General features: G+C 43.5%; 2 protein-coding genes across 3 annotated transcripts in view; one reads left to right on the top strand and one right to left on the bottom strand.

Moving 5' to 3' along the window:
- Positions 1 to 3,136, top strand: part of LOC123764090 (uncharacterized) — a 30,809-nt gene extending 27,673 nt beyond the window's left edge. For both annotated transcript variants that reach the window (XM_069329893.1, XM_069329892.1), the window contains 2 exons: positions 1 to 3; positions 168 to 3,136. The exon at positions 1 to 3 is cut by the window's left edge and continues 1,396 nt beyond it. In XM_069329893.1, the coding sequence (XP_069185994.1) occupies positions 1 to 3; positions 168 to 382 (218 nt within the window). In that variant the 3' untranslated portion in view covers positions 383 to 3,136. The remainder of the gene's footprint in view (positions 4 to 167) is intronic.
- A 2,311-nt stretch (positions 3,137 to 5,447) lies between these two features.
- Positions 5,448 to 25,773, bottom strand: LOC123764091 (retinoid-inducible serine carboxypeptidase). Its single transcript, XM_069329894.1, has 9 exons — positions 25,644 to 25,773; positions 13,760 to 13,983; positions 12,576 to 12,806; positions 12,294 to 12,404; positions 11,446 to 11,683; positions 9,180 to 9,365; positions 8,934 to 9,011; positions 8,486 to 8,646; positions 5,448 to 7,264 (listed from the first exon to the last, which is right to left on the bottom strand). Exons 1-9 carry the CDS (start codon positions 25,708 to 25,710, stop codon positions 6,965 to 6,967), a joined length of 1,596 nt encoding a protein of 531 aa, XP_069185995.1. The 5' UTR covers positions 25,711 to 25,773; the 3' UTR covers positions 5,448 to 6,964.
- Positions 25,774 to 26,170: the final 397 nt, after the last annotated feature.

Raw genomic sequence — 26,170 nt, 5'->3', positions numbered from 1 at the left:
ATGGTAAGTAGAAAAAATATATATATATTACCAAGTTTGCTGTTTTGACAGAAAATTTGAATTTTGAATATCTGGAACACTATTTGCAGTAATAATAATTGTAAAAATTAATACTAATATAATTTTGTATATCACATATAATATATGTAACATAAAGTATTATGCAGGTAGTGGAAGCATGCCAGTGCCACCGTCCCCAAAAGTAACACTTCGCCAGGAGGGGCGAGGTCACGACATCCCAGAAGAGTATAACTTGGCCATGAGCCAGGTCAGAGGCGCGGGGTCCAGTCAGGTCCTATCCACGCAGGAGGTGAAGAAGTTAATATACCGGAAAGTACCAGGCAGGGGAGGACAGACACAATTAGCTTTCAAACCTATTTGATAAACTGTATTTATTTTCTATAGTCCCAATTTGTATTTAATGGAACACCTTAAACAATTCAAGATGGTTTGTTTCCTTACACGAGAAGCAGTACTACAAATCGGTTCACAAAGCCTCTGTTCAGTGTCCTATAATCAAGCCATCTTTGATTAATTTAACAAGCTGTATATGTTTTCTGGAGGCAATTACGGTTTATCATACACAAACAAAATTTGGGATCATTTGCATGGATTAACGATCAATTATCTTTAATATCCGGGAGAAATGCAAATCACATTAGTCCGGTTGTTTTTTTGAAGTGTTAGCTGCATGGTCATAACTTCACGCTTGAGTGCTGTAGTTGGTCTTCCCCGCTACAGGAGGTCTTTTTCCCCTTCTACTTATACCTGGTTGATACCTGGTTGATGGGGTTCTGGGAGTTCTTCTACTCCCCAAGCCCGGCCCGAGGCCAGACTTGACTTGTGAGAGTTTGGTCCACCAGGCTGTTGCTTGGAGCGGCCCGCAGGCCCACATACCCACCACAGCCCGGTTGGTCCGCCACTCCTTGGAGGAATAACTTAACTTACCAAACTTACCACTGTCAACAACCTTTGACTACAAAAAGATCAAAATAAACAGACATTACAAAATAAAGGCACATTCTTTCCTTCATCACTCTTTATACATTTCTGTAATTCTTAAACAAAACATGTTGATATGGAAGTTGAGGGAAACCAATAACTATACCTCCAACTTCCGTAGTTGGTCGTGTGCTAGATACGTAACTGACACCTGGTAGAGATAAAAGGAATTTCCCGTACCGAAACATTTACAGGTACTGCCAAAACCTGTGTTTATGAGCTAAGCTTTTATTGTGTACCGGTTAACTTTTACCCCTCCTGCGGTACCTGTTCCTCTTCACCACCTCCCTCTTTCTGTCCGGTTATCTCGCCTACAGGATTCTCTCTCCGTTCGTATTTCTGATGTTTCTCCTAGTGTTGTTCCTTCTTTGCCCCCGTGGAGGGTCCCTCTTCCGCGGTTTTGTACATCCTTGACTCGTATCACTAAAGCTTTTACCCCTCCTACGGTTCTAAAACGCCTTTTCCTCGAGCACTTTTCTTCTCACTCCCGCTCCGTTTCTGTCTTCACCGATGGGTCTAAGTCAGCGGACGGTGTTGGCTACTCTGTTGTTTTTCCTGATCGCACTTATATGTGTCGCTTGCCTCCGGAGACTAGCATCTTTACAGCGGAACTTTATGCTATTCTCTATGCTCTTCGTCTCCTGCTTTCTCGTTGTCAGTCTTCCTTTGTGGTTGTTGTTGACTCTCGTAGTGCCCTCATGGCTCTCGGGTCCTTTAATCCGGTTCATCCAGTAGTTGTCGAGATCCAGCATTGGCTGTTTCTCGTTCACAGTAAATTTAAGTCGGTTGAGTTTTGTTGGGTTCCCAGCCATATTGGTGTGTCTTTAAATGAGCGTGCGGATGCTGCCGCTAAGGAAGCTGTCCGCTCTTGTCCCATCTCTCGTAAAGGCATTCCGTATTCCGACTTTTACCCGGTTATCCATTCCTCAGTTCTTACCCGTTGGCAGGCTTCTTGGTTGTCTGTTACTGGTAACAAGCTACGTACTCTTAAATGTTGTGTTTCCTCGTGGCCGTCCTCCTTCCGCCGTAACCGGCGGTGGGAAACAGCTCTGGCGAGGTTGCGTATTGGCCATACTCGCTTAACCCATGGTCACTTGATGGAGCGCCGCCCTGCTCCTTATTGTCCTAGTTGCATTGTCCCTCTTACGGTCGTGCATGTCCTTCTTGAATGTCCTGACTTCCAGGACGAGCGTGTGTCTTGCTTTCCGACCGCCCCTCACGGTCACCTGTCCCTCGATAGAATTCTTGGTGACTCGGATACTTTTGATATCGTTCGCCTTATGCGTTTTTGTTCTCGTATTGGCATCCTTGGTGATATTTAGCGCCCTCTGATTATTTTGCGTATTTGATGGTGCTACATAGCCTTCCCGGTTTGGTGCCTTCTTTTGATAATTACTTACTTATTGTGTACCGGGGCCTTTTTTAATCATGAAAGTGTATCCATGCATAGTATGATGGAAGTATAGTATGTACATTATGATGAAAGTATATTATGTACATTATGATGAAAGTATATCCATGCATATAATGATGGAAAATATCCAGACGTATCCTGATGGAACATGTCTATACATATTATGATGTATATACTGTATACATACATATTATGACGGCATTGTATGCGTACATACGAGATGACATAGACTGTAAAAGTCGACATCAATTTCTTATTTTGTATTACCTTTCTTAGAAAAGTAAAATATTATTTTAACTTACAGGTACAAAACCCTTGCTAACTTATGTATTATGTATTGGCATGGATATATATTTGTGTCAAAGTCACACAAATAATATATTTTCATACAAAAATTATAATTTATATATTAATTTATTTGCTCTTCAATAATTAGATTTTAAAAATCAATAATTTATAAATAGGAATTTTGTGAAGTTGTCACTTTAATTTATGTTGAAATCTTACTTTGTTATTTATTTTTAAAACAATCATATTAATAAGTTCTTCAGTTGTGATTTATTTATATGGTGAGAAAACTTAAGAGATAGTCAAAACTAGAAGAAATACCAGCAATGTTTAGTGAATATTGTCTTATATTTGACATAATCCTTAAGAGTTATGTTTGGTTGGAGTAAATGAGTATTGGAAAATAAAATATTGTATGTTATCAGAAGCTTGTGTGGTCATGTTTCACTCTTTATTCCTAAATTTATATTTTATTTATTCTTTTATCACTCTTGTTCTTCTCAGATACTTCTGCTCTTTACTATTGTCTTTAATTCTGTTGTCATTCTTTCACACATTGTTCACAACTGTGTATATTTAAACTTATACCACTCTCATCTACGCTATAACCTCATCGACTGTTTGTGATTAAACTCAAATTTGTGAGTGGAACAGGAGATAATATTGAGACCTTTTGACGGGATGGAACCCCCCCCCCCCTCCCCCCGGACCACCAGACACAGGCACTCTGGGAGTGCCATCACATTTACATCATGTTCCTTTGACTGAGGTGTGCTAAATGGGACATATTTGTCATGCTTATTTACACAATCTGTTAATTAGAAGACCCTATTTTAGCTGTGGACTAATTTGTAATAGTTGATTTAAATCGATAAAACTATTTCAATTAAAGTTATGTGAATGCAATTTAAATTTTGATTTAGTTGCAGTATTGAGGAACTGCCAATTATCAAAGTTATTTTTTAATTGTGAACCTTTAACAAAGACAACATCGATCCTTGTTTTTAAAAAGTAATATATTTGTGAGTGAAATTAGTAAATACAGTATACACACAGCACCGTGATAGCAGGATTTCTTGTAGACTCGTTATTGATTATGATTAGATCAATAATTCTAGCACGAATCTTCTCTATTTTTTTATACGCTTTTTTACTTCAGAGAGGTGAAAAATTAACTTTCCAAAGTTCATGTTATATTATGATCTGATGCTAAGAGGTAAATTTCGTTGATCCTCTCAACATTTTCAAAGACAAAGTAGAAGTGAATACAATTTATCTGGAGCAACCGAGTATGTAACTGAGGTGACGTAAGGTGTCTACAACCTCTTTACTTCCTAAGTTTGTATGGTGGTTGGAGCAGTATGTTGGATGTTCTGTCTTGGTCTTGTTAATAGTAGACTGTAACAGTGTTATCCTGTACAAACCACTTAAAAAAAACTATCAGATTTTTTCAAGTGCTTTCAGTGTGATCATTATACAAACCAGCTTCAACTCTAATCAAGTAAATACAGTATTTATAAAGAAAAACCACAATTACAAAAAGTTTAACAGCACTGAGAAGTACCTGGTATGTGGAGGGAGCCACAGTCCAAAATACTGTGTGTAGTATATAAGAATATCACCGAAGACCAAGCAGGCACACATACAGCCCCGCTCCTGTGCCAGGTAAGTCCAGTATGGGGCTCACCATAGCCTGTGCTACTTTGAACATTTTGTTCCAAATAGCTGAATCTAACACCCAACGGCCAAACAGGAGCTTCTAAGGCCACCGATAGCACCTAGTAGGGCTCTCCACACTTGAACAACGTCCCTAATTTACTCACAACAGCTTTAATATTGGCTGCCACTCTTATCGCTTGTTGTGCGGCTCAATTTATATAAATTTTGTTTTTTAATTAATATTTCCTTTAGGACCCACTCAGAGTTCAACGAGACAAAGTTCCATAGCAGTGTGTAACCACCCAACACTATTCTGTGAGGACCGAGGCCGAGCGGACAGCACGCGGGACTTGTGATCCTGTGGTCCTGGGTTCGATCCCAGGCGCCGGCGAGAAACAATGGGCAGAGTTTCTTTCACCCTATGCCCCTGTTACCTAGCAGTAAAATAGGTACCTAAGTGTTAGTCAGCTGTCACGGGCTGCTTCCTGGGGGTGGAGGCCTGGTCGAGGACCGGGCCGCGGGGACACTAAAGCCCCGAAATCACCTCAAGATAACCTCAAGATAGCCATCAAACGCAAACTTCACAGCACCAATTGCTATCACATTGCTCTTTTCTAACATTAGCTATTATTGGAATTCAGGTATAATAGGCATTTTAACTAATTTTAGGAATATTTTAATAATTTATTAACTATTAGCTATACCTTGGCATTTTTATATCAAAATTGTATATTTTGTTGTGGCGTTAGGGCAAGTGTTTTCCGTTTTAAGCACGTGTGGCGCGCACGGACGTGTTCCGAATTCATTTTGGTAACTAACTGATGGCCAGAGTTTTATGTTATTTCGTTTGATTCTTTTTATTATTTTTTTAGAATGAAGGAATTGTTGACAGGAGTTTCATATTTACGTTCTAGAACTCCTTTCATCTTCTATTCCAAAATATGAAATACACAAATTGAAAACAAATAAAACACTAAATTAAAAGGAAATTAATAATATTTTGTACCAACATTTGTTAATTTATTAAGAAGCTAAATGTAGACGAATTTCTTTCTATTGGATATTGAAATAAAAGTTGTATAGAAACCCCTGTGTAAAGTTTTATTTCGTAAACTCCAACAGTAAAGTGATGCGACAGTACAGTTTACATTTAGTTACACTGAAGGATATATTGGACTGTACAGTGGGATGGAGACATTAGTTAAGCTCTAAACACAGCCACTCATAGTTGATCTTTCCGTCATGTTACATGACTGACAATGGTCATGTTAAATAACCGAAAGCACTCATTCCATTCCCCTGTTTCAATGTGTGAAACAGTCTCCACCCTCGTTCTCACTTCCTGCGACGGCGCTCGAATCAATCGTTATATATAATATATATAAAATATATATATATATTTTACGGGAATCACTGGAGACTCAGTTTAGTGCCTCAAATGTACAACAGCGTTGCTCTACTAACCAAACTCAACCCGTCCTCGACTCTTTTTAACCCGTCCATTTTTTGATGTAACCCGTCCATTACATCAAGCAGTCGACATCACAGACTCATTCATAAACTTTTACATGCTGTTCATTCAAAACAGGAATTTTCTCAAATATAAATTAATATTATAATATATTAGCATATTATGCATATATAGGCATAGGTTAGGTGTTTAGGGTCTGTTAGCGATTATTTGTGTTTGTAGTACGTGGGTGAAGCATTTACAGCGTTGTAGTTCGAACAAAAGTCGTCAGTGAAGCACTTGTTCCGGAAGTGTTCGAATGTCATCAGTTGTGAGTCGTGTGTAAACCGTTTTTCATTCATAAACAGGGGGTTTGGCGGGTGGATGGAATCACTTTTGGATCTTTGTTTGGAGGACGGGCTGACGTGGGTGAAGCATTTATCGAATTGTGGTTCGAACAGAGGACGTGAGCGAAGCACTTCTTTCCGGAAGTGTTCGGACGTCATCAGTTGTGTGTAAACCGCTTTTCATTCATAAACAGGGGGTTTGGCGGCTGGATTAACGAGCTTGGATCGTTGTATGCGAGGACGGGCTGGATGCTTACAATGGAGACTCAGTTTGAACTGAGACTTTAAGCGTGTCCTCGAGCACTACTAAGGCATCTGGAGGCTATTCACCCTTCACCCCTTTCATATAAGATGCGTCATCCACAAAAGCGTGAGTAATAGCATTTCATTAACTTGGCAGAACCTCAGTCTCGTACTTTTGAGGACAGTTCGAATCTCCGACGATCCAAGTGAATAAGATATCATTCCCCACACTATTGTGCATATCAGAGGTACTAGAGTTGACAAAAGAGATTTACTAGTCAGTACTGTTCAACACGCAAGTGTCAATGAACTCTGAATTCTACTTCGTGTGAACTTGGCTGGACGAAGCCAAAACTCAACACTATATCCACCTTAATTCTGTATCATCCTTTGAAAATTTGATTTACAATTATCTACTGAAATATATATTGAATATTTAGCGAAAACTAAGACTTTTAAATAAACTTTTAAGACGTTAGTGAGAAGGAATCATGTAAGAAACGTCACGAGGAAGGAAATGTGTAACTATTGAGAAACACAGGGTGACATATTTGATGACAATTATACCTTGTGTAGGCCTCTGCGTGGGCCGTGGAAGGTGGGACCCAACTTCCCGAAGCGCTTGCCTGTAGGTGTGGCTGGGTTGAGGTGAGTGGCCACCACCCGCGACCTCTGACTGTTGACCGCGCTCAACGGAATACCTTTCTGCTTATCTCCTTGTCTCTTTGAAGGTTCTTTCTCCTGTACTTTGAGCTTGGTTGGCTCCTTTTTTGATGGGGGCAGGTGTTGGTGTGTAGCTGCTGCCGCTGCCAAAATTGTGTCGACCAGCTTGAGGCCCATCTCAGGAACGTCGACGGGTACCTGGAAGGAGCCGGAGATTGAACTTTTCGTAGAATAAATCATTACAAACTCAGTTTCCCACTCAACAGTGAACATTATTGGAAAGTAAAATATCAGCGAGTTCAAAATAAATCTTCACAACCTGTTTTTTAATAATCTGAGACGAGTGGTACGAGGTAAAACAAGGGGTAATTATTAATTTATCACGATGATTGTGGAATGGAAGAGCCAGAGAAGTGCTCAAACCTTGGACTAGCGAGAGAGAGATTAGCCGTGAGAAGCTAGAGGTGTGATTATCACGTGACCATACTGGAAGAGGGCGAAGTGGCGGTAGAAAAGAGCAAATGAGGAGTTTTGCTGCGGGAGGTTAATGACTCAAGCTTAGATGTGTCTGGTGAATTATGCCGATGAACAGCTTTTTCTAGAATATTACCAAGTAATTTGGTAGACTGAAAAGTGAAATATCTTTCGAACCTATAGGAAATGCCCAACAATTTTGAAAGCGAACTTGGCAGTTGCTGACATGCGAGGTTTTCAGAGCTGGTCAGATGTGACATAGCTATAAAAAGGGAAGTAAGAAATTGGTTGATAGAAGATGAAAACTCAGAGTGTAGAGATTTGTACCATAATCTCAGAAGCTGTGCAATTATGCAGGACTGTAACAGTCATCGTAGTCTCAAGTTGAGGAGGTCTGTGTTCATATGCAGATGAACTTGCTAATCTGGATCTCGTCGAGAGCGAGATCACATTACAACATTCTTAGTAAAAATTATCCAAATAATAAATTTATGTATATATTAACTATATAAAATTAAGTATGCACACGGACATTAATATTTACATATGAGTTGCTGTGTGTTGGAAATTTGCGGTTTGAATGATTCATTATATTGATTTTAAACTATATCTAACGTAGGACTAGAGTATACACAGTTATTGTCATAATTATTGTTATTATAATATAGTTGTGGACTAAGGCCCAGAGCTGGAACCTTAAGGTTATATATATATATTACTGATCAAGATTGTGATCAGGAAAGGTGAATATGTCTAACTACTTGCTGACACCAACCGTATGTTATTCTAGCATTTGTTGAATGTCTTAACCCATCCTGGATCAATCACCCCAGAAGGTGCTCTGCCACCCTTATGTTCCCCCCCCCCTCGTTCCTCAATGGAAGCTGCACCATGTGTCTGGAGCTACGACGCATCCGGATTGTCACCTTGTGTCTGGATCCTCACCATGTGTCCGGAGCGGAAGATGGTGTAGAGGGAGAAGTTGCCTGACGACTGAACGAGGGCTGCTGGGGAAGAGTAGCTGCTGATGTAGATTGGTTTGGTGCCGGCCTCCATGAAGTTGATCTTGTCTGGCCACTCCATGTTCTCGATCCATCGGTATGTGCCTGGGTGGGGGGTGGGGGGTGGCGGGGGCAACCATGAGATTAACTTTTTTGCAATAGAATAAAGATGTATATAGCAGCGAGGATCTGACGAGGTATTTACCCCCCAAAAGTAATTAATTTAAAGTACATGAGAGCATCGTGATCTTTGGATGTCACGACACATTTTTCGTGTTATTCATCAGTAGTCAATGTGAAGGCTTATAAGTTTGCGTGGACGCGTGTGTGTATTTCGGGTACAAAAGGAATAGGAGTATTCAATGCACTTCGTGGCTGAGCAGGTACCTTACCTGGAGTGTCACAGATGAGGTCGAGGTTACCATTAAACACGTTGACTCTAAGATCAGTTTCCGTCAACAGCTTAACCACTGTGGACGCAAACAAACACCTCAGTAAGACAAAAATAGTTATTATTCTTCTTCAATATCTTTACAAAATAAAATTAATTATACATGCTCTGAGATAATTGAAAACAAAATTATGCAGGGCTAAAGCACACCCACTGATAATTACTACTACAAATAAAGCACACTCACCGGAATCGACGACGGGCTTCATGAAGTCCTCTGCAAGACGGTCGAAGACGTAGCCACCCTGGGAGTCCCATGTCACGCTGTCCGGGATGGCCCAGTGCGCCTTCTGAGGGCCGTTCATGAAATCGGTGAGGGGGTCCCCGACCCTATTCCTGTGTAGGCGTCCAACGTGGTTGTCGTACAAGCGACCTGCCGCACATCGCACACTGTTACCTTCCACTATACTCTTGTTCGTCCCATACAAGGGCTCGCCAACCTCGGAAATGATCGACGGATCATTTCCGAGCTCAGCGAGCTGAACTGAACTCTTAGAACAATGTTGAAAGGAATTGAAATTGAAATCAGTTTATTGAGGTATAAATACGCACAAAGGGATGAGGTTGCTCAAGCTATTCTCACCCCGTTCAGTGCAACGTGTTCATACATATATATGTCGTACCTATTCGCCAGAACGCACAACTCTGCCTAATATGTAAGGTCTGATTTGCCTAACAGGCAGTGTGATTTTCGTTATTTTCAAAAAATGGTTTTCAATTGGTCTATTTTAATTAAGATTATTATATTATATTATATTAAGGACATGAATTACTAACAGTTCTGTTACTTTAGGTTAGGTTACGTAGGTTAGGTTTGGTCATATTTCTATGTTAGTTTTAACTGAAATGAGATTGTATATAAAGTAATGGAAAACTTTATCATTTCATAAGAATTTTGTTTGAAAATATATAACTTCAGGAAAACTCTGCTTATTAGGCAAGCCGGGCCTTGCATAGTAGACCAAGTAGTGCGTTCTGGCTATTAGGTACAATATATATATATATATATATATATATATATATATATATATATATATATATATATATATATATATATATATATATATATATATATATATATATATATATATATATATATATATATACATACATACACACACGCAAACAATCAACATATTATCGAAGATTCTAGTTGATAAACATACATTTCTTCATTTACGCCTGTTTTAATGTAGTAATTGTACATTTGTTAGTACTTTTTTGCATGTGGCAATGAAAATTTAGTTTGTTGTCAAATGTGAACACCGAGGAACCTCCCAACTAGAATATACAAGAAGGTACTTCTTCCCGTCTTGTCACTCGGCTTCGAAAAATGGAAGGAAAACCTGCTTATAATTTACTCCTATTAACCACACTAAACTCGTTAAACGAAGCATATTTATAATCAATCATTTTCATATTTAATGTTATGACTTATACACTCTGGTAAAGAAAAATTCCAAGGACCATACAATCTTCCTACTTATGACTGGTGGAAAGAAATAGTTTATCAAAATTACAATAATAAGTCTTATGTTCTTATGGTATAAAGAATGAAATGTCAACTTCGAGAAGTTTGTGGGCTGCCATCCTTACATGTTGATCTACAAGATTATTTAAACTGTACTTTATAATATAGTAGCCTCATATTGTACCGTTTTGGTACATTTGAACCTGTGGGGGCGAGTAGCGACTTCTCGCCTCATGAGTACTACCATCTGGGTCCCCTGTTTGCAGGTGTTTGTTGCCCCGGTTCCGGATATTATGGCGTCCCCGGTGGATGGACGGGACCCTTTGCAATGGGTGTTCTGGGAGGCGTTCAATGTACGGTTCCCGCGGGCCAGGTTCCCGGGCAAGTATGTGCTCTGATTTCCTGTGTATTTGCTCTATGACATGCTGTGTGCCCCTCTGGCTGTTTGTTTGCCCTGTTATATTATGTGCTTCTGCCTCTCCCTTTGTGCGTTTCTTTGCTGTGTGGCATATTAGTATCTAGTGCTTGGCGTCCCTCGTTTCGCATTTTGGCTTGGCGTTTCGCCTTTCCTGGCTTCGCGATTCACCCTTCACGGGTACGCCTGGGCGCATCCGTTCCCACGATCGTCGTCGCCCTAACTCAACAACAACAACAACAACACAACCTGTCCTCTTACAAAGAACGTCGCTTTTCGCTCGTATGCGTTATTAAGGCTAAAATTGTTGTACTAGAAAATGATTGAGGCTCGCGTAAGTGACGTACTATCCAGTTTTCTGTTTTGGGTCCTCTGGCTTATTCTGTTAGGTTAGGAGTTTAGCATTTTAGATTAACCGTTTTCTTGAAGTTTTGAAACCTTAGGAGGACGGGCTCAACAACACCCGTCCAAGCGAGACAATCGTCCTGCTTAGAAGTAGAAGTAGATTCTATTTGCTCAATCAAGACAATCGTCCTGAAAGAAGTAGATTCCGATTCAGGTACTTACGGATAGCTGGAGTCATGAAGGAGAGGTCATTGTGGTCAGAGGAGTGGCTCTGGGTTTTGTATATGTCTTCAACGGCTAGCACGTTGTAGAAGTTGACTCCGTGAGCAACCACGTCGACTACGGACTCTGTGGCACCCCATTGGTCGGTGGCCTGCACCCACTTCTCCGAGTCCACCGCCGCTTGGGCCAAAGCAGCAGACGCGTCAATCTCTGCCTGCCCCGCACGGTTAACGAAGCCCTGAGATACAAGAGTAAAAGTTAGAATTATTAATACTGTCATGTACTGTGAATTAGCTCACGGTAAAACGTATTGTGGTAAAATTGGAATGTAATCAAAGAAGGAAAATAAAAGCTATGTTAGTCCTGGATAAATCTTTAAGACATAATTATGAAACATACTGTTTTATTCACCCATTGATGATGTGACGATTTATACTGAATTTTGTAACTAGCTCATCAAGATTGTAACTTGCTTAGCTAAATGAATTGGGGGGTTCAGTCCCTGAGCTCATTGTGAGCCTCTGTAACCCTTTCCCCTACCCCCCCACAAGATGAGTATGGGGGTGCATAATAAATGAACTAAACTAACTATTACTCACTCGTCTCTTCAAATACAAAATTACACTTGCATGTTTGAGGTGCTGACGACATCAGTTTATTTGCTCACAATCTTTTGAAAAAATCCTTAAATAATCGAGCTGTTGACATTAAATATACATATGGACACTAATGATAGAAGTATATATCCAGAACTAAATTATAAAACACTATTGCAACTGACGAAGCAACTGTTAAAATTATTTCTCCTGAACATAAAACTTTCATTGTGTCGTAGTAAACAAACTGACCATCTGGTAGAGGAAAGTGCCCCAGGTGTTGACATAGTCCATGGGGCTGATCCACGAGTCGCCTAGTGCAACTCCTCGGAAGTCACTCACAACTTCACCGTTCTTGATGGCCTGTGTGGGAAACACTCATAGTAACAACCGTGCACAACAAACTTCACGGAATTATTCTCGGCGTTCGCACCAGACAGGATATTAACAACGTTCTGTGGATACACGTATCATTATAAAACATTTTAAGGAAGTGACAACATAAATTCTAATTATAAACAAAATTTAACACACCTTTTCAAAAGCAATTGCAAAATCGACCGCCATCTTGCCTCCGTAAGACTCGCAAAAAACGAAGAATGGCATCTTCTGCATATCGGAGTGGGAAGTGAAAACTTCTTTGACCAGAGCTACCAAGTCGGTAGCGATTTGGTCATTGTTGGTTGTAAGGTTAGCCAGGGAGTCCACGTAGCTGTACCCAGTACCTACGGGATTGTCCACGAACATCAAGTTGGCGCTCTTCGTCTGTTCGGGTCCACGGAAAGATAGTTTTTAGTTTGAAGAGCACGAGAAAAATTAAAGAACATACTTGTTATGCAGCCCGTCCTCCAAAGGTTTCCCAACGTCAAGAAACTCACACCAAAGTGCCCTAATCCTAACCTACCCGAGGACCCAAATCAGAAAACGGGACAGTATATCATTTTCGCGAGTCGCTACCATTTCCTAATATGAAATTTTTTGGCCTTAGGTAGAGTATGCGTCAAAATGCGACGTTATGTTAGGAGGACGGGTTGTATGTATGACAACTAATCCACAAATATGAAAATAAAAGTTTGACGACGTTTTGGTCCGTCCTGGACCATTATAAACTAATATAATAACTTCATAATGGTCCAGGATGGACCGAAACGTCAATTCTTATATTTTCAGACGTGTGGTTAGGTGTCTAATTTTCAGCAACGTTGTTGTAGCTTACTGTCTGCATATTTATTATTTTATATTTTGGATAAATTGAAACAGTAAGAGAGCAATCCATTCGTTTCCGCTTATGTTGTTTATTGTTTGAAAATGTTGGCTGCTGATGGTGAGAAACTCGCTTCCAACAATTGTTTTGTATTTTTCATTACATTAAATTAATTCATAATGATAGTTGCTATATCTGGCATGCAAATGACCCCTTGATTGTAAGAGTCAAGAAGAGAGAGTCGCCACAATAATATTAATTACAGTGCACAAAGAAGTCACATTAACGTGACGAGAAACTCAGTAGGACATGAGGAGTGCTCAGTGTGCAGGTTCGAATCCTCCTCGTAGCTCCTGATTTCCTCTACAATTATATTAATTTAAAAACGAAAAATTAATTTGATATTAAATATTTTTTAATATACACTAACAAAAATAATTAATATGTAAATAACAATAATAGAAAATAAAAATCCTGTATGCCAATTTGATGAGATTTCGGAACCAATACTAACCCAAGCGTACTCCCTGGGCTTGCCACTAATGTCGTAAGGTCCCATCTCATCGAAGTTACCGTAGCCGACGCCCGAGGATCCAGGCCCTCCCTGTAGCCACATGATGAGCGGGTAGGTGGTGTAGTCACCAGACTGGTTGACGTGGTACATCACCCAGAACATGTGGGCTCCGGGACGCACATCAACATAGCCAAACTCCTCCTCTAGTGGAGCCCCGCCACAGCCTAAACAAACATAATATATATTTAGTGTTACTATCAACACAGTAACTGTTGAAAACGTGCATGTAATGCAATACATAAACAATAAATAACATTCGCTGATTTTACCGATTCATTGGATAATCAGATAACGATAGTTTTTTTTTATTTTTATTTTGATAAAAGAAATATACAAAGTATAGCACAATATACATGACATGAACCTAAGAACAAGAACATAACAAAAACATAATCATAAACAGGCATAAAAGAGAACATTGCATAATAAGACCCCAGAAACTCCAGGGACATAAGTCCGAATACAAAATGAAACATAGGAACGGACACACAACAAACGGACGCATACGGACATGGAAAGACAACAAACATACAAAGAATAAACCAGACACACATATAAATACACAATGCACACAAGTACATAAATAACACAAAGCATAAGCACATCGCACACAAATCATATAAGTAACATAAAAACAAACCATGGCCAAGGCCCAGGCACTACTATATGACAACCCCAAGAAAGAATCCGGGGCGAACAATGAAACACAGAGATACATGTACCCTAAACAAACACACTTCCAGGAAGAACAGCAATCAAACCAACAAAATGAGTAACAAAACAGCCGCATTCAACCCACACAAGGCACAAGCAACGGCCCACGCAGGAGCCAACACAGAAGCAAACCCACACTCACACACAACCCCACACACCAAACCGAACACAACCACAGGAGCAACCACACACACACCCAGCACAACCCCCCCGAGGAGGCCCACCGGAGGGCCGGGGATCTAGGATGAAAACAGAAGACCACTCACCCAAAAGCAACCCCAAGCACATACCCACCCGTGAACCAACCACGAAACTCGCCCGGAAACGCACGCTGCACCCACCACCACGTGAACCGCAAACGACCCCTCAAAAACCCCAAAAGCCTAGCAACCCTATAATCCTCCCTCCGACCCACCCACACACAATACACAAAGTCAGCAACAAGAAGACAAAGCGTATTACGAACACGGCGCGACCTCCGCGGAAAGGACAAAAACAAAAACCTCAAAAGGTCACCCCGACACCCAGGTCCACAAACCCCAACCAACACGTCCCGAAACCAATCAAGCAAACCCCGCAACCGCCCGCAAAAATAAAAGACATGCAACTGCGTCTCAGGGAGACTACAGTGCACACACGCATCAGAGGCACGCAAACCCAGCATGCACAACCGTGCATTAGTCGCCAACGACAAATGCAAGAGCCGAAACAACAATTCCCGCTGTTGCGGAGCCAGAAACCGAGCCCCCAGCGCCGCCCACACATTCCCCCCAATCCCAACACGGGAACAAACCCTCCACCCGCGGTGGAACACGACGAAACAAAACCCGATACACCGCCTTGATTGACAAGGACAGGAACCCCGGACAACGGCAGACCTCCTGAAGAATCGCCACCGCCCAAGAGTAAACCGGGGGGGGGGGGGGGTACAGACCGCCGCCTCCCGACAAACACCAAAATCCACCAAACAGCTAAACCTAACAGAGCAATAATAAACACACAAACCATTGAGCCCCCCACCCAACTCAAACCCCTGACACAACGAGACCCAAAAGAGCGCCTGAGCCCTCGTGAACACATCAGGAATGCCCACCCCACCCTCCCGCGCAGCCAACACCAACGTCGACCGGCGAACTGGGTGGTAACGACCACACCACACAATGATAAACCTGGCGTTCCAACCCGAAAGCCAGCTTACGATCCAGGGGGAAGCACCGAGCCACGAACCAGACCCGGGACAAAACTTTGCAATTCACAAGCAGCGCCCGCTGATAAAGCGTCAACGGGCGCACAGCCAGCAACCCAATAGCAACACCGACACTCCAGGAAACCATATCCCAATTGCAAGCCAAGGACCGCTCATAGGAAGCGAACCAGGTAAGCCCCAAAACCCGCATATAAGTGACAACCGGAAACCATGACCCCACCCACACACGGCGAGAGGACCACCCACCAAGACCCATAAGACCGGATTTCGCACGGTTTACCTGCGCCCCAGTGGCCAACTCAAACCTCTCAACCACAACCTGGACCGCCCCAACCGACCCCTCCGAGGCCACGAACAGGACGGTATCATCTGCTTAACCGCAGATAGGCAACCGAAGACCCGACGGCAAACGGGGGGGGGGGGGGGGGGGGCGGACTATCAATGGGCATCCCTTGATCGCCCGAAAAAAAGGCTCCTGAAAGACGATATACAGGAGCATCGAAAGCGGACAACCCTGCTGCACCGAGCGACGCATAGGGAAAGAATCACTCAAAAACCCATTTACACAGACCCGACTACAACATTGAGCGTACAACATACGCACCCGACGAACAAACAAGGGTGGAAAGCCCAGCCTCCCCAACACACGAAACACAAAATCGAGCGACACACGGTCGAAAGCCTTCGACCAATCCAGACAAATCATCGCTGCCGACAAGCGAGAGTTAGACACGTACAAGAGCACATCTCGAAACAATGCGTTGCAATGCAACAAGGATCGACCCGGAACATTACAAAACTGCTCCACAGAGACAACAGACGCCACAACACTGCGACACCGACCAGCCAAGACCTTAGACAGGATCTTTTAGTCTACATTCAACAAAGTAATGGGCCGCCAATTTGAGAAGAACCGTAAATCGCCCGACTTCGGGAGAAGCCGCACAATCCCAGCGCACTGAGACATATGCAGAACACACTCCTGAAGACAAGACCGGACCACCTCCAGCAGAACATCCCCCAACACATCCCAAAAGGCGACATAGAACTCAATAGGAAGACTATCCGAACCCGGCACCTTCCCGGAACGAAACGACCGCACCACCACAAGCAGCTCCGCCAGGAGACCTCTTTCACCAGACCAGCACACTCCGCAACCGAGAACCCAGGAAGGCACCGACCCAAGAAATCCTCCGCAAGCGCGGCGTCCCCAGCCACCTCCGCATACAGGGCAGCCAACTCCTGCCGAACATAGTGCAATACCCCACCAGTGTCCGAAACAACCGTCCTATCTGGCCGTTGCAAGGCCGTAGAAAGAACAGAGTCCCGCACGGCCCGTACCTTACTTAAAAGAAACGGAGAAATCCGTTCCCCGTCTACCCTCTCACTTACACGAGCCCTCACATGCACACCCTCTGCAACCCGCATATACGCTCCTTGCAGTCCACAATCTTATCAAAACAATCAACACCAGCATCGTACCTTGCATACAACCTCGACAGCTGCGCCTGCAACAACCGCAGCAACCCAAAGCGCCCAGCAGCCTCGCGCTTAGCAACCACGCGAAAAAACAAACGACACTGCACTTTACACCACTCCCACCACTCCAAGACAGACAAACTCACAACGCCGGGCCCGAATCCCGACCCACCAACACCGAAACTGACGACAAACACGCGGAGAACGCAACAACCCACAGTTTAGCTTCCACCACCCCGCACCTGACTGGGCACCCCAACCCGGACCACCACCAAACTGTGGTCGGAGAATGCAACCGGGACAGTGCGAAAATCATACACCGTACATTCCCCACCATTGACATACACCCTATCAATGCACGAACGCAACCCCACGTGCAGCAAAAGTAAACGACAGCCCTCCACCAAAGAGCACAGCAGCGTCCCTGAAACCACATGAACGCACCACCTCCAGCAGCGCACCCGAGACATTCTGCGGACGAGCGCTACAACAATCCCGTGCACTCGTCACACAATTGAAGTCCCCTCCAAAAATCATGCCCCGCGTATCATGGCGCAAGAAAGGGAGAAGCCCCACCCGAAAAAACTCCTCCCTCTCCCGACGACGCGCCGCACCCGAAGGGGCGTACACCGTCAAGAACGGAATCACGACCCCCAAAAACTCCACCCGCCCATCCTCGTCCAACTCCGTGTGAAGCACGGAGAAGGAGGCCCTACGAGAGAATAACATAAGGGTCCCCCCGAAAGGCGTCCTCGGCGGGTTAAGCACCACATGATAATGCACGCTCAGACACTGCAACACAGACACATCATGCACATTATGCTCCTGTATGAGAGCTACATCCACCCGTTGCTCCTGCAAAACATCCAACAGGCCCAACTGGACCCCAAGAGCATTCAAACCCCGAACATTCAAGGACGCACAAACTATGGAGGGCGCCATCGGGACAACCTCAGGACACCCCCAACCCGTCGCGACACACAGGCCGCACATCACCCTGGACCCCAGGGCGATCACAGTGAACACCGCCAGTCGCCGTACCCAGCCTCACGGACGAGCCCTCTGCCGGATCCGCAGAGCCCCCACCAACCGGAACAAGGGCCGAAGCCCCCCGACAGCTATCCTTAGACAACACGACCACCAGGTCCCGGTTACCGTGATGAGCCACCCACCCAGGGGTGCCACCATCAGGAGTCGCAGCTGCTGTCACTGGAGGCACCACAGAAGAAACCTCCTCGATGTCCTCGCCCGCAACCTCCATCGCAACACCGCCCTCCGCCCACAACCGACGAGGCGATGTACCCTGAGCCGAACGACGGCGCTTCACATGAGGCTGCTGATCGTGGTACAACGACCCCCAGCAAGGGGTGCTCCAGAAGAACCCGACGCGGGCGGGCCCAAAGCCGAAGCAGCACGGACACACACAGCAGCAACCTCCACAGCATGGGGCCACAGCTTACCACCACGCCCGGAGACCGGAGCAGAAGGAGCAGGCCCAGAAAGCGGGAGAGCACACTCCAGCTCACAGGGGGCATCCACCACGGACGCCGAGGCAATCGCAGCTGACGAACCACTGGACGAGGCGGCCTTCGCAGACGACGAGGGAGTCGACGCAGAGTCAGAGGGCAGGGAAGAGGACACACACCCCACCACCCCAGCATCCCCGGGCAGCAGACAATCTTCAGCAGGGGAAGCAGGCACCACATCAACAGCAGCAGCCGAGGACCGCACAGAAGCCTCCGGCCGCGGATGCACCTCCGCCACCACCGAACGAGGAACCCCCGAGGCAGGAGGTCCCGTTCCCACACAGCACACCGGGGAAGCAGACGTACTATGTCCCGACCAAACAGGGACAGAGGGAGCACTTTCCGAACCCGCCGCAGGAACCACCCCAGGCACCTTGCCAGGGCGAGAAGGCGACGAGGAAGCCCCCCGCGTCTCCAAAGGGGGGAAGTCACCCTCCAAGAAAACGGAGGGAGCCTCAGCTCGAGGAGCATCACAGCTCGCTGCCACATGGCCCTCAGCACCACACCGGAAACAAGTGCGAGTCTGGCCCTGATAAAATACTCTGAGCGAGAGCCCACAATACAGAAGACGAGACGGTACCGGTGACGTAATCTTCATACCTAGTGTACGAATGCCCGTACGCAGCCCGCTCAGCCGACCTGTACGCAGATGGTTGAAGCGATGAAACTGCACCACTCCATACTTCTCAAACACAACCCGCAGCTCAACCTCAGATAACGCCACCAGTACACCATGCACACTCACGTACTGCACGGCCCCCCAGGGATCCGAAACGGCCACAGACACAGCCGTGTCGGTGACTGGAACCGAGTGGCCGGCCCAACGCGCCACAAACTCCTTGTACACCGAGCTCGTGCAGAAGGTCATCGCCACCCGCGTAGGAGAAAGCTTTTCCAGCCCTATCAAATCCCGGACATCCACTTGAAGCACATCGACGACAGCAACTTCCACAATCGCCCAGTCCACATCCCCTGAGAAGTCAAGGCACGCTGTGTCCACCCGCCGTACGCGGGACACACTACCAACCACCATACCACCAGCCGGGCCCTCCGGCCAGCGGGCGCACCACACCACAATCCACACCTGCCTCCACTCAGCACCAGGCGACAACTGGCAGGTCAAACGAGCACGTCCTGGCCCTCTGGTGGCCAGTGAGCGAATCCCAATAACGATAGTTGTTGCTGAACACACAAGACATGCACACGCATCATGCTTGACAATAAACTTTGAATTTAATGATCAGTGTGAATTCCAAGTACTGAAATATTTTATTAATTAACGTGATGTTTTATGCAGTTTTGCGTAAACGCAAATATTTATTATATTTGGTGTTCCCCTGCAGCTATGAGTCGGCAGGCCAATACGGCTGTCATGGTCTCATCTGTCGTAAGACGAAAAAAGTGCTAGACGTGAAGCAGTCAATGACATCAATTGAAATTTGGCTGCAGCCAAGTCTTTAGCACAAAAGGAACCTCAGATGTACTCTCCTGACAAGTCACAAACGCCCAGATAGTTACCCTGCAACCATGGAGTGATGGTAAACAGGTTGTGTGGGACTACAATGGCTGATAACTATTTACAGTACAGCAGAGCTGAAGGATTTGGGGCTACCATCATTTAGTAGACCCAAAAAATTAATAAGTACGGGTCTAGAACACTGTTACAGGTTTGTGTTAGTGGGGACGGGTAAATGTGCAGTTAAGTTCCTGAAGGAGGATGAGGAACTCATTAAGCAAACCAGAAACCCAAGAGTGGTCAGTTTCTTGTTTCAGCGCCTCAATGTTGCTATGCAGAGAGGAAATGCATGGTGTAGTTTGTGCATGCATCCCATCTCTGTAAACTCTCAACACAATATAATAAAATATTCTTAATTATATAATTGTTGAATAAATTTGAACCTATTCTGTGCGGGACACGCGTCTTGAATATGGTATAAGGCACTAAGCTATCTATACAGTTTTATACAGCGAAGAAATACAAAGTAACTGAATCAAGGTATATTAACTCGCGAGCATGTGATCACGAGTATCTGTTCACGTTCAGGTCAGGCTTCACCGTGCTGATAGCACATAGTTTTCCCTGACCGTTCCATCCTAGCCTAGCATAGTTTTATTGCACAACATGTTATCTGCTTTAACGTTAATATTAGTGTTAAATATATATTTTACATAGCTGACAGTGAACTAGATAGTATAATTACATTCTGGACAACTGCTCAATGGCAAGTATTTATGTATTGGATTGTTCGATTTGATTGAGTTCTTTAAATAGTTAAATTTTAGGAGTTCAAACTGGGCCATTATGACGGCAGTGTTTGTCCGGTGAGGACAGGCTGACACCATCGTCGCAGGGAGGCGCCTCCAGCCGCCACGGGAGCAGCAAGCCGGTGAGATTATAGTGATCAAATTACACAGACGAGCATGGGACACATAGTCGAACATTCCTCCCAGGTTTGCTGATTTAATTTTCTTGGCATAATTTCCAAGAGAAAGTAGAATTGCCTCTAGTGCCTTTCAACCTAAAACATGAGGAAAGCCGACGCCTTTCTTACTGGTTTTGGGGAAGGTTTTTAAAAGATCCAACCAAGACCCAGGAGGGCCATGGCTGGCAGAGCAGACCTCGGCTGGGGCCGCAGACACCTCTCAAGGCCATAATATCGGTTTTGGACAAAATCATTTAATTGACTTGAGTATTTTGTGTCTTTTCTGTACAGCTATTGCTATGAATAATATATGATTTATGTTTTCACTCAATTATTCTCACGTGAATATTTTATCACTTAGGAATTGAGCGAATATATTGGGAAAAGATAAACTGAAATTCTCCCACCAGGCACGTGAACGTTTGTGAAAATTTCTTGATTCATTCAGTGTGCTCAGGCAGTGAATGATTTTCTGCTAACCGGTGGCGATATTATAACTTTGCCGCTGTCAATTATACTACCTTCAACATAATTTAATAGTTATTTTTCTGTTGTATTTGTTTCCTTATTAAGTTGTTGAAGCACAAGTGACAAGATAGCTGGGATATAGTTAAAAATAGATGAGATATCTATGAGGATCGAGGACGCTACTTGACGTTACCTACAAGTGGATGATAATGATAGTGTAATCTAAGCTCTTGTCTCGTACGATCTGGAACCTCTTACAGCATATAACAAAAAAATTGACACCTGGATACATATCAATACAAATCTATATTTTACATCGTTGATTACATCAGTTGCGCACGCAAACACACACACACACACACACACACACACACACACACACACACACACACACACACACACACACACACACACACACACACACACACGCACGCACAAGACAGTGAGAATGATAGAAGAGGGAACTAACTACATGAGAGTAAGAGAGTACTTGGGAAATGTGCAATGAGGGGAGGGGAGGGTAGAACTTAAGGGGAAGACTGTCCAGGGAATGATGGACCAAGGCAGAGGTGTAAAGAGCCTGGAAAGAGATTCATACCAACAATAAGAGTAAAATATTTGAGGGACCACAACACTCGTGGTTCAGTAAACAATTTCAAGAAAGCAAAAAGAAAGGAGGGAGTAAAAAAAATCAGAGGACAAGGGACAAGAAAATCAATATAGATGAAACGGCTATGGACGAATAAATAAACATAAGAAAATAAGAAAAACAGGAAACTGACTATGCAGTCAAAGCAAAGAAGCCACAAATGTTACTATATAAGAAACCCAATCGGGCTGTATAATCATATGCAAAGGAAAAGACAGTAAATGACAAAGTGATTAGATGCAGGTGATGAGCCTGCAAGTAGTAAGGTGAGATGAGTGAGAAGTAGTGAGATGAGTAAGGTGACTGAGGATTTGACAGCCAACACACACACATTTTAGGAGGGCTATCCGGCAGTGTCCGGGATAGTCTCTTCCACTACTCATCTTTTTCCCTTCTCCCCACGTCTCCCACCCCTCCCCTCTTCCCTCCCATCTCTAATCTTCCTCAATTTCCCACCTTCCCATCTCCCCCCCCCCTTTCCCCACACATCTCCTCCCTCACCACATCTCTCTATACCGCCCCTCTCCCCCTCTCTACCTCCAACCTCGAACAGATAGACAATTCCATTTACTGTATAGCTCACAGTTCCTGCGACGGCGTTGGAACCAATCGAATAGGCGTTTGCCTTTCCATTGGAGACTTTCGGCGCCGTGGAGAGGTGGGACCTGCTGCTTGTGTAACAGCTTTTCCTCCGTATCAACCTACCTGGCTTTGCGCCTTGGAGAGGCCATTCCAAACCGCAACCCGTTCTCGCACTTCCTTACAGTCAATATTGACTTATTAAATAAGTGCATATGTGACATACTAATTTATTGTGAATATTTTAGTTTACCTTGAAAAGCTTCATAGAAAACACCGACCTTACCTAACCTTCTCAGTATGTTAAGATAAGCATCTTATTGCTTCGTAATTACAATTATTACTTAACCTATACCTATAATAAGTTAAGTAATAATTGTAATTACGAAGCTATAAGAGGCTTATCTTAACATACTAAGACCGGTCGGTGTTTTCTATGAAGCTTTTCAAGGTAAACTAAAATAGTCACAATAAATTAGTATGTCACATATGTACGTATTTAATAAGTCAATATTGACTATACGAAAGTGCGAGAACGGGTTGCAAACCGACAACCAGAGCGCAACTCCGTAGTCTCCTGAGACTGATGGATGCCTTCTACTATATATAAAGTAAATAATGAAAATGTGCGGGTAAACGGCGGGAATAACTTCAAGACACTACAGACAACACATCCATGATTTATTTTCCACCTTCATAAAAATCGTACAAGGTGTTTGGGGTTACAGACTATGTTAAAGCATTTAACTTAGAGCTACTCTGACCAACCTATGTCTCCCCCATACCATTGGGAATGTAAATTTGGGTGAGGCTAGCTCTATGCGTTTGGCCTCCAACTTTGGACAGACTTATATTCTTTCTTATAGTGTGTGTGTGGATATATATATATATATATATATATATATATATATATATATATATATATATATATATATATATATATATATATATATATATATATATATATATATATATATATATATATATACTTATAAGAGGGAACGTGTGTTCTAAGTTGGAGACAAGATACTTGCGGCTAGTCTTACTCAAATGTGCCGGGGAAATTCATCAAATTCATTTGATGAAATTCATCAAATTTGCAGTCTGGGGTCCGGGATGAACATGAGCTGGCCGGAGTTGTGAGAATTAAAAAGGGAACAGCATGCCAGGGTCACATTCAGACTCCCATGACGATTTTTGGCACTGCTTGCCAGTAACAAATAGATATTTCGAAACAAAAAGTAAAAAATCTGATAGTAATATGCACCATTATTCACTGATCTCGGGAAAATTATCAGAATTTGCCTGTTATTCATAATTTGGCCGTACTTGCTTAAAAACAGGCGATCCTCACATAGCTTCAAAAGTGTGTAAAGTCACGCTTCTTTCTGAGAATGAAGCGACAATTATTTGTTTTTTAGTATTTCACACCACCTGCACATTAGACAATTATTTTCTTTATAAGAGACATATAGACAGACGGACAGTAGATAGATTGATGGAAAGATGGGCATATGGATAGATGAGTAGATGGATGGATAGATAAATGGATGGATGTCCCCTTCCACAACTGGAAAAAGTTGGAAGAGTGCAATATCCTTCTGAAGTCCATCTTAGAAAAAAGTTTGTCAATGTGCCTCTCAGTGTCACAGTGGAATAAAACTAATATTTCAGATTCGGCGGCCTTTGTGATATCGTTGCCACGCAGGCTGATGTTCCAATTATCTTATCATCCTCTTCATCAGATGACCAGGCCAAGGAAATTCTACTGGATAATTTAGGTGTCTCAACGGGAATATATATAATCTCAGCTTTGCAGAATGCCCACAAAATAGGATACCCCTTGCAGCCTCAGGCCAACAATATCCAAAACCATTAATAAACTGATAGCTTCTATCAGCAGCTCCGCCAACGAGGCGGAGACATGTATTACCCGCAGCATTAGATCCGACTCCTCTACACTTCTTCAGGTAACTAAGGAGTGCACCGAAGTAGTGTTTTATTGTGTCTGGAATTTATTCAGTCATGCAGCTGTTGGCAAACTTTCTAATATCTGACAGTAGCATAAAAGGGAATATCTGGCAAGCCGAAGTGATGTTAAACTCTATAACGAAGATCAGAAAAATTCCACTTAGTCTCAGAAAAGTTACACATACATTAGTCTTTCCTAAATTTCTGAAGCGTCAAAGTACGTTTTTTGTTTATCAAGTATTTAGTTAAAAGACAATTGCTGCATTTAATACTCTGGACGAAACAGTTGATTACGTGAATGGAAAGTCAAGTACATCACACTGGTGACAAATTAGTTCAAAATGTTAAATACAATAAGTAAATACAGCTCAAGTCATTTGCGAGATCAATGCCGTGGAACTTGGACATTAAACTGTGAACATTTCAATGAATTACATAAAATGTGTTGGGTTATTGCCAGGTGTCGATGGACAGGTGGATATGGCAACCAAACGAAACCAACATAGTATTTAGTTTGTAAAGTTTTCTTTAGTGTATACAAGTATTTTGTACATTTGTATTACAATTACGTATATTTCGACTATTTTCTGTTATTAAATAAATATTATAAGCCTTCTATGGTAGGTTTTTCCTTTGTTAATAAAATCTTTGTAAGATGTTATAAATTAGAACAAAAAATAACACCCAATCGAGTACAACTGATTTAAGATAGTCAGCAGACCAGTTAATGAACGCAAGTTTGAAGTGTTGGAAAAGTATAATATTACTGAGGTATGAGCATTGCCACAGTGGACGGTAGTGTGTTTACCTGTGGCGGCGACGAGACACACCAACGCTAGGAGCTTCATCTTGATGACAGCGCTGCGGCAACACATCTGAGCCTCCCTGCGCTCTCTCCCCGTCCTCACCCTTATCTGCCCACCCACTTCCCTGATAACCATTGGTCAGAAGCTAGGTGATAAAGTGCTTGTATCAGAAAGTGCTGGGTTTTTACCCTTGGGTCCGCGTAAGTCTTGTCGGCTCACCTCATCAACACGGAAAGATGCACTGTCTAGCTGGCTACTTGTGTGATAGTTAAGTTAGGTAATTGTGGCCAAACCTTGTTTCGCAGCTTCGAACTACACCACCACTTGATGGTTTGTCTAGCGATCTTGGTTATTTGAGTTACCCGCCTTGTCTTCAGCTATGAGAACTAGAGGGTTGGGCGGTGTTGCTGTACGACAAGTGCTCCAGCACCGCTGCGCCAGCGTGTAGTCAGAGGATCGGGTCACATTAGTGCAAGAAGGAAGTACAGCCTCCATGAACATTTTCTACACCAACTTTCAAACCATTAAG

The sequence above is a fragment of the Procambarus clarkii genome, chromosome 23 (genome assembly GCF_040958095.1).
Source record: "Procambarus clarkii isolate CNS0578487 chromosome 23, FALCON_Pclarkii_2.0, whole genome shotgun sequence".
In the NCBI taxonomy this organism is placed as follows: Eukaryota; Metazoa; Arthropoda; class Malacostraca; order Decapoda; family Cambaridae; genus Procambarus; species Procambarus clarkii.
This window is presented reverse-complemented; position numbering and strand designations above follow the sequence as displayed.

Bases quoted from the DNA above. Each gene is read 5' to 3' on its own strand.
- LOC123764091 (XM_069329894.1), bottom strand. From the start codon at position 25,710: ATGTGTTGCCGCAGCGCTGTCATCAAGATGAAGCTCCTAGCGTTGGTG. The intron at 12,405-12,575 runs GTGTGTTAAATT...TTTCCCACACAG, and splicing joins TTGCAATTGCTTTTGAAAAG to GCCATCAAGAACGGTGAAGT. The intron at 9,366-11,445 runs GTAAGTACCTGA...GATGTGCGGCAG, and splicing joins CTTCATGACTCCAGCTATCC to GTCGCTTGTACGACAACCAC.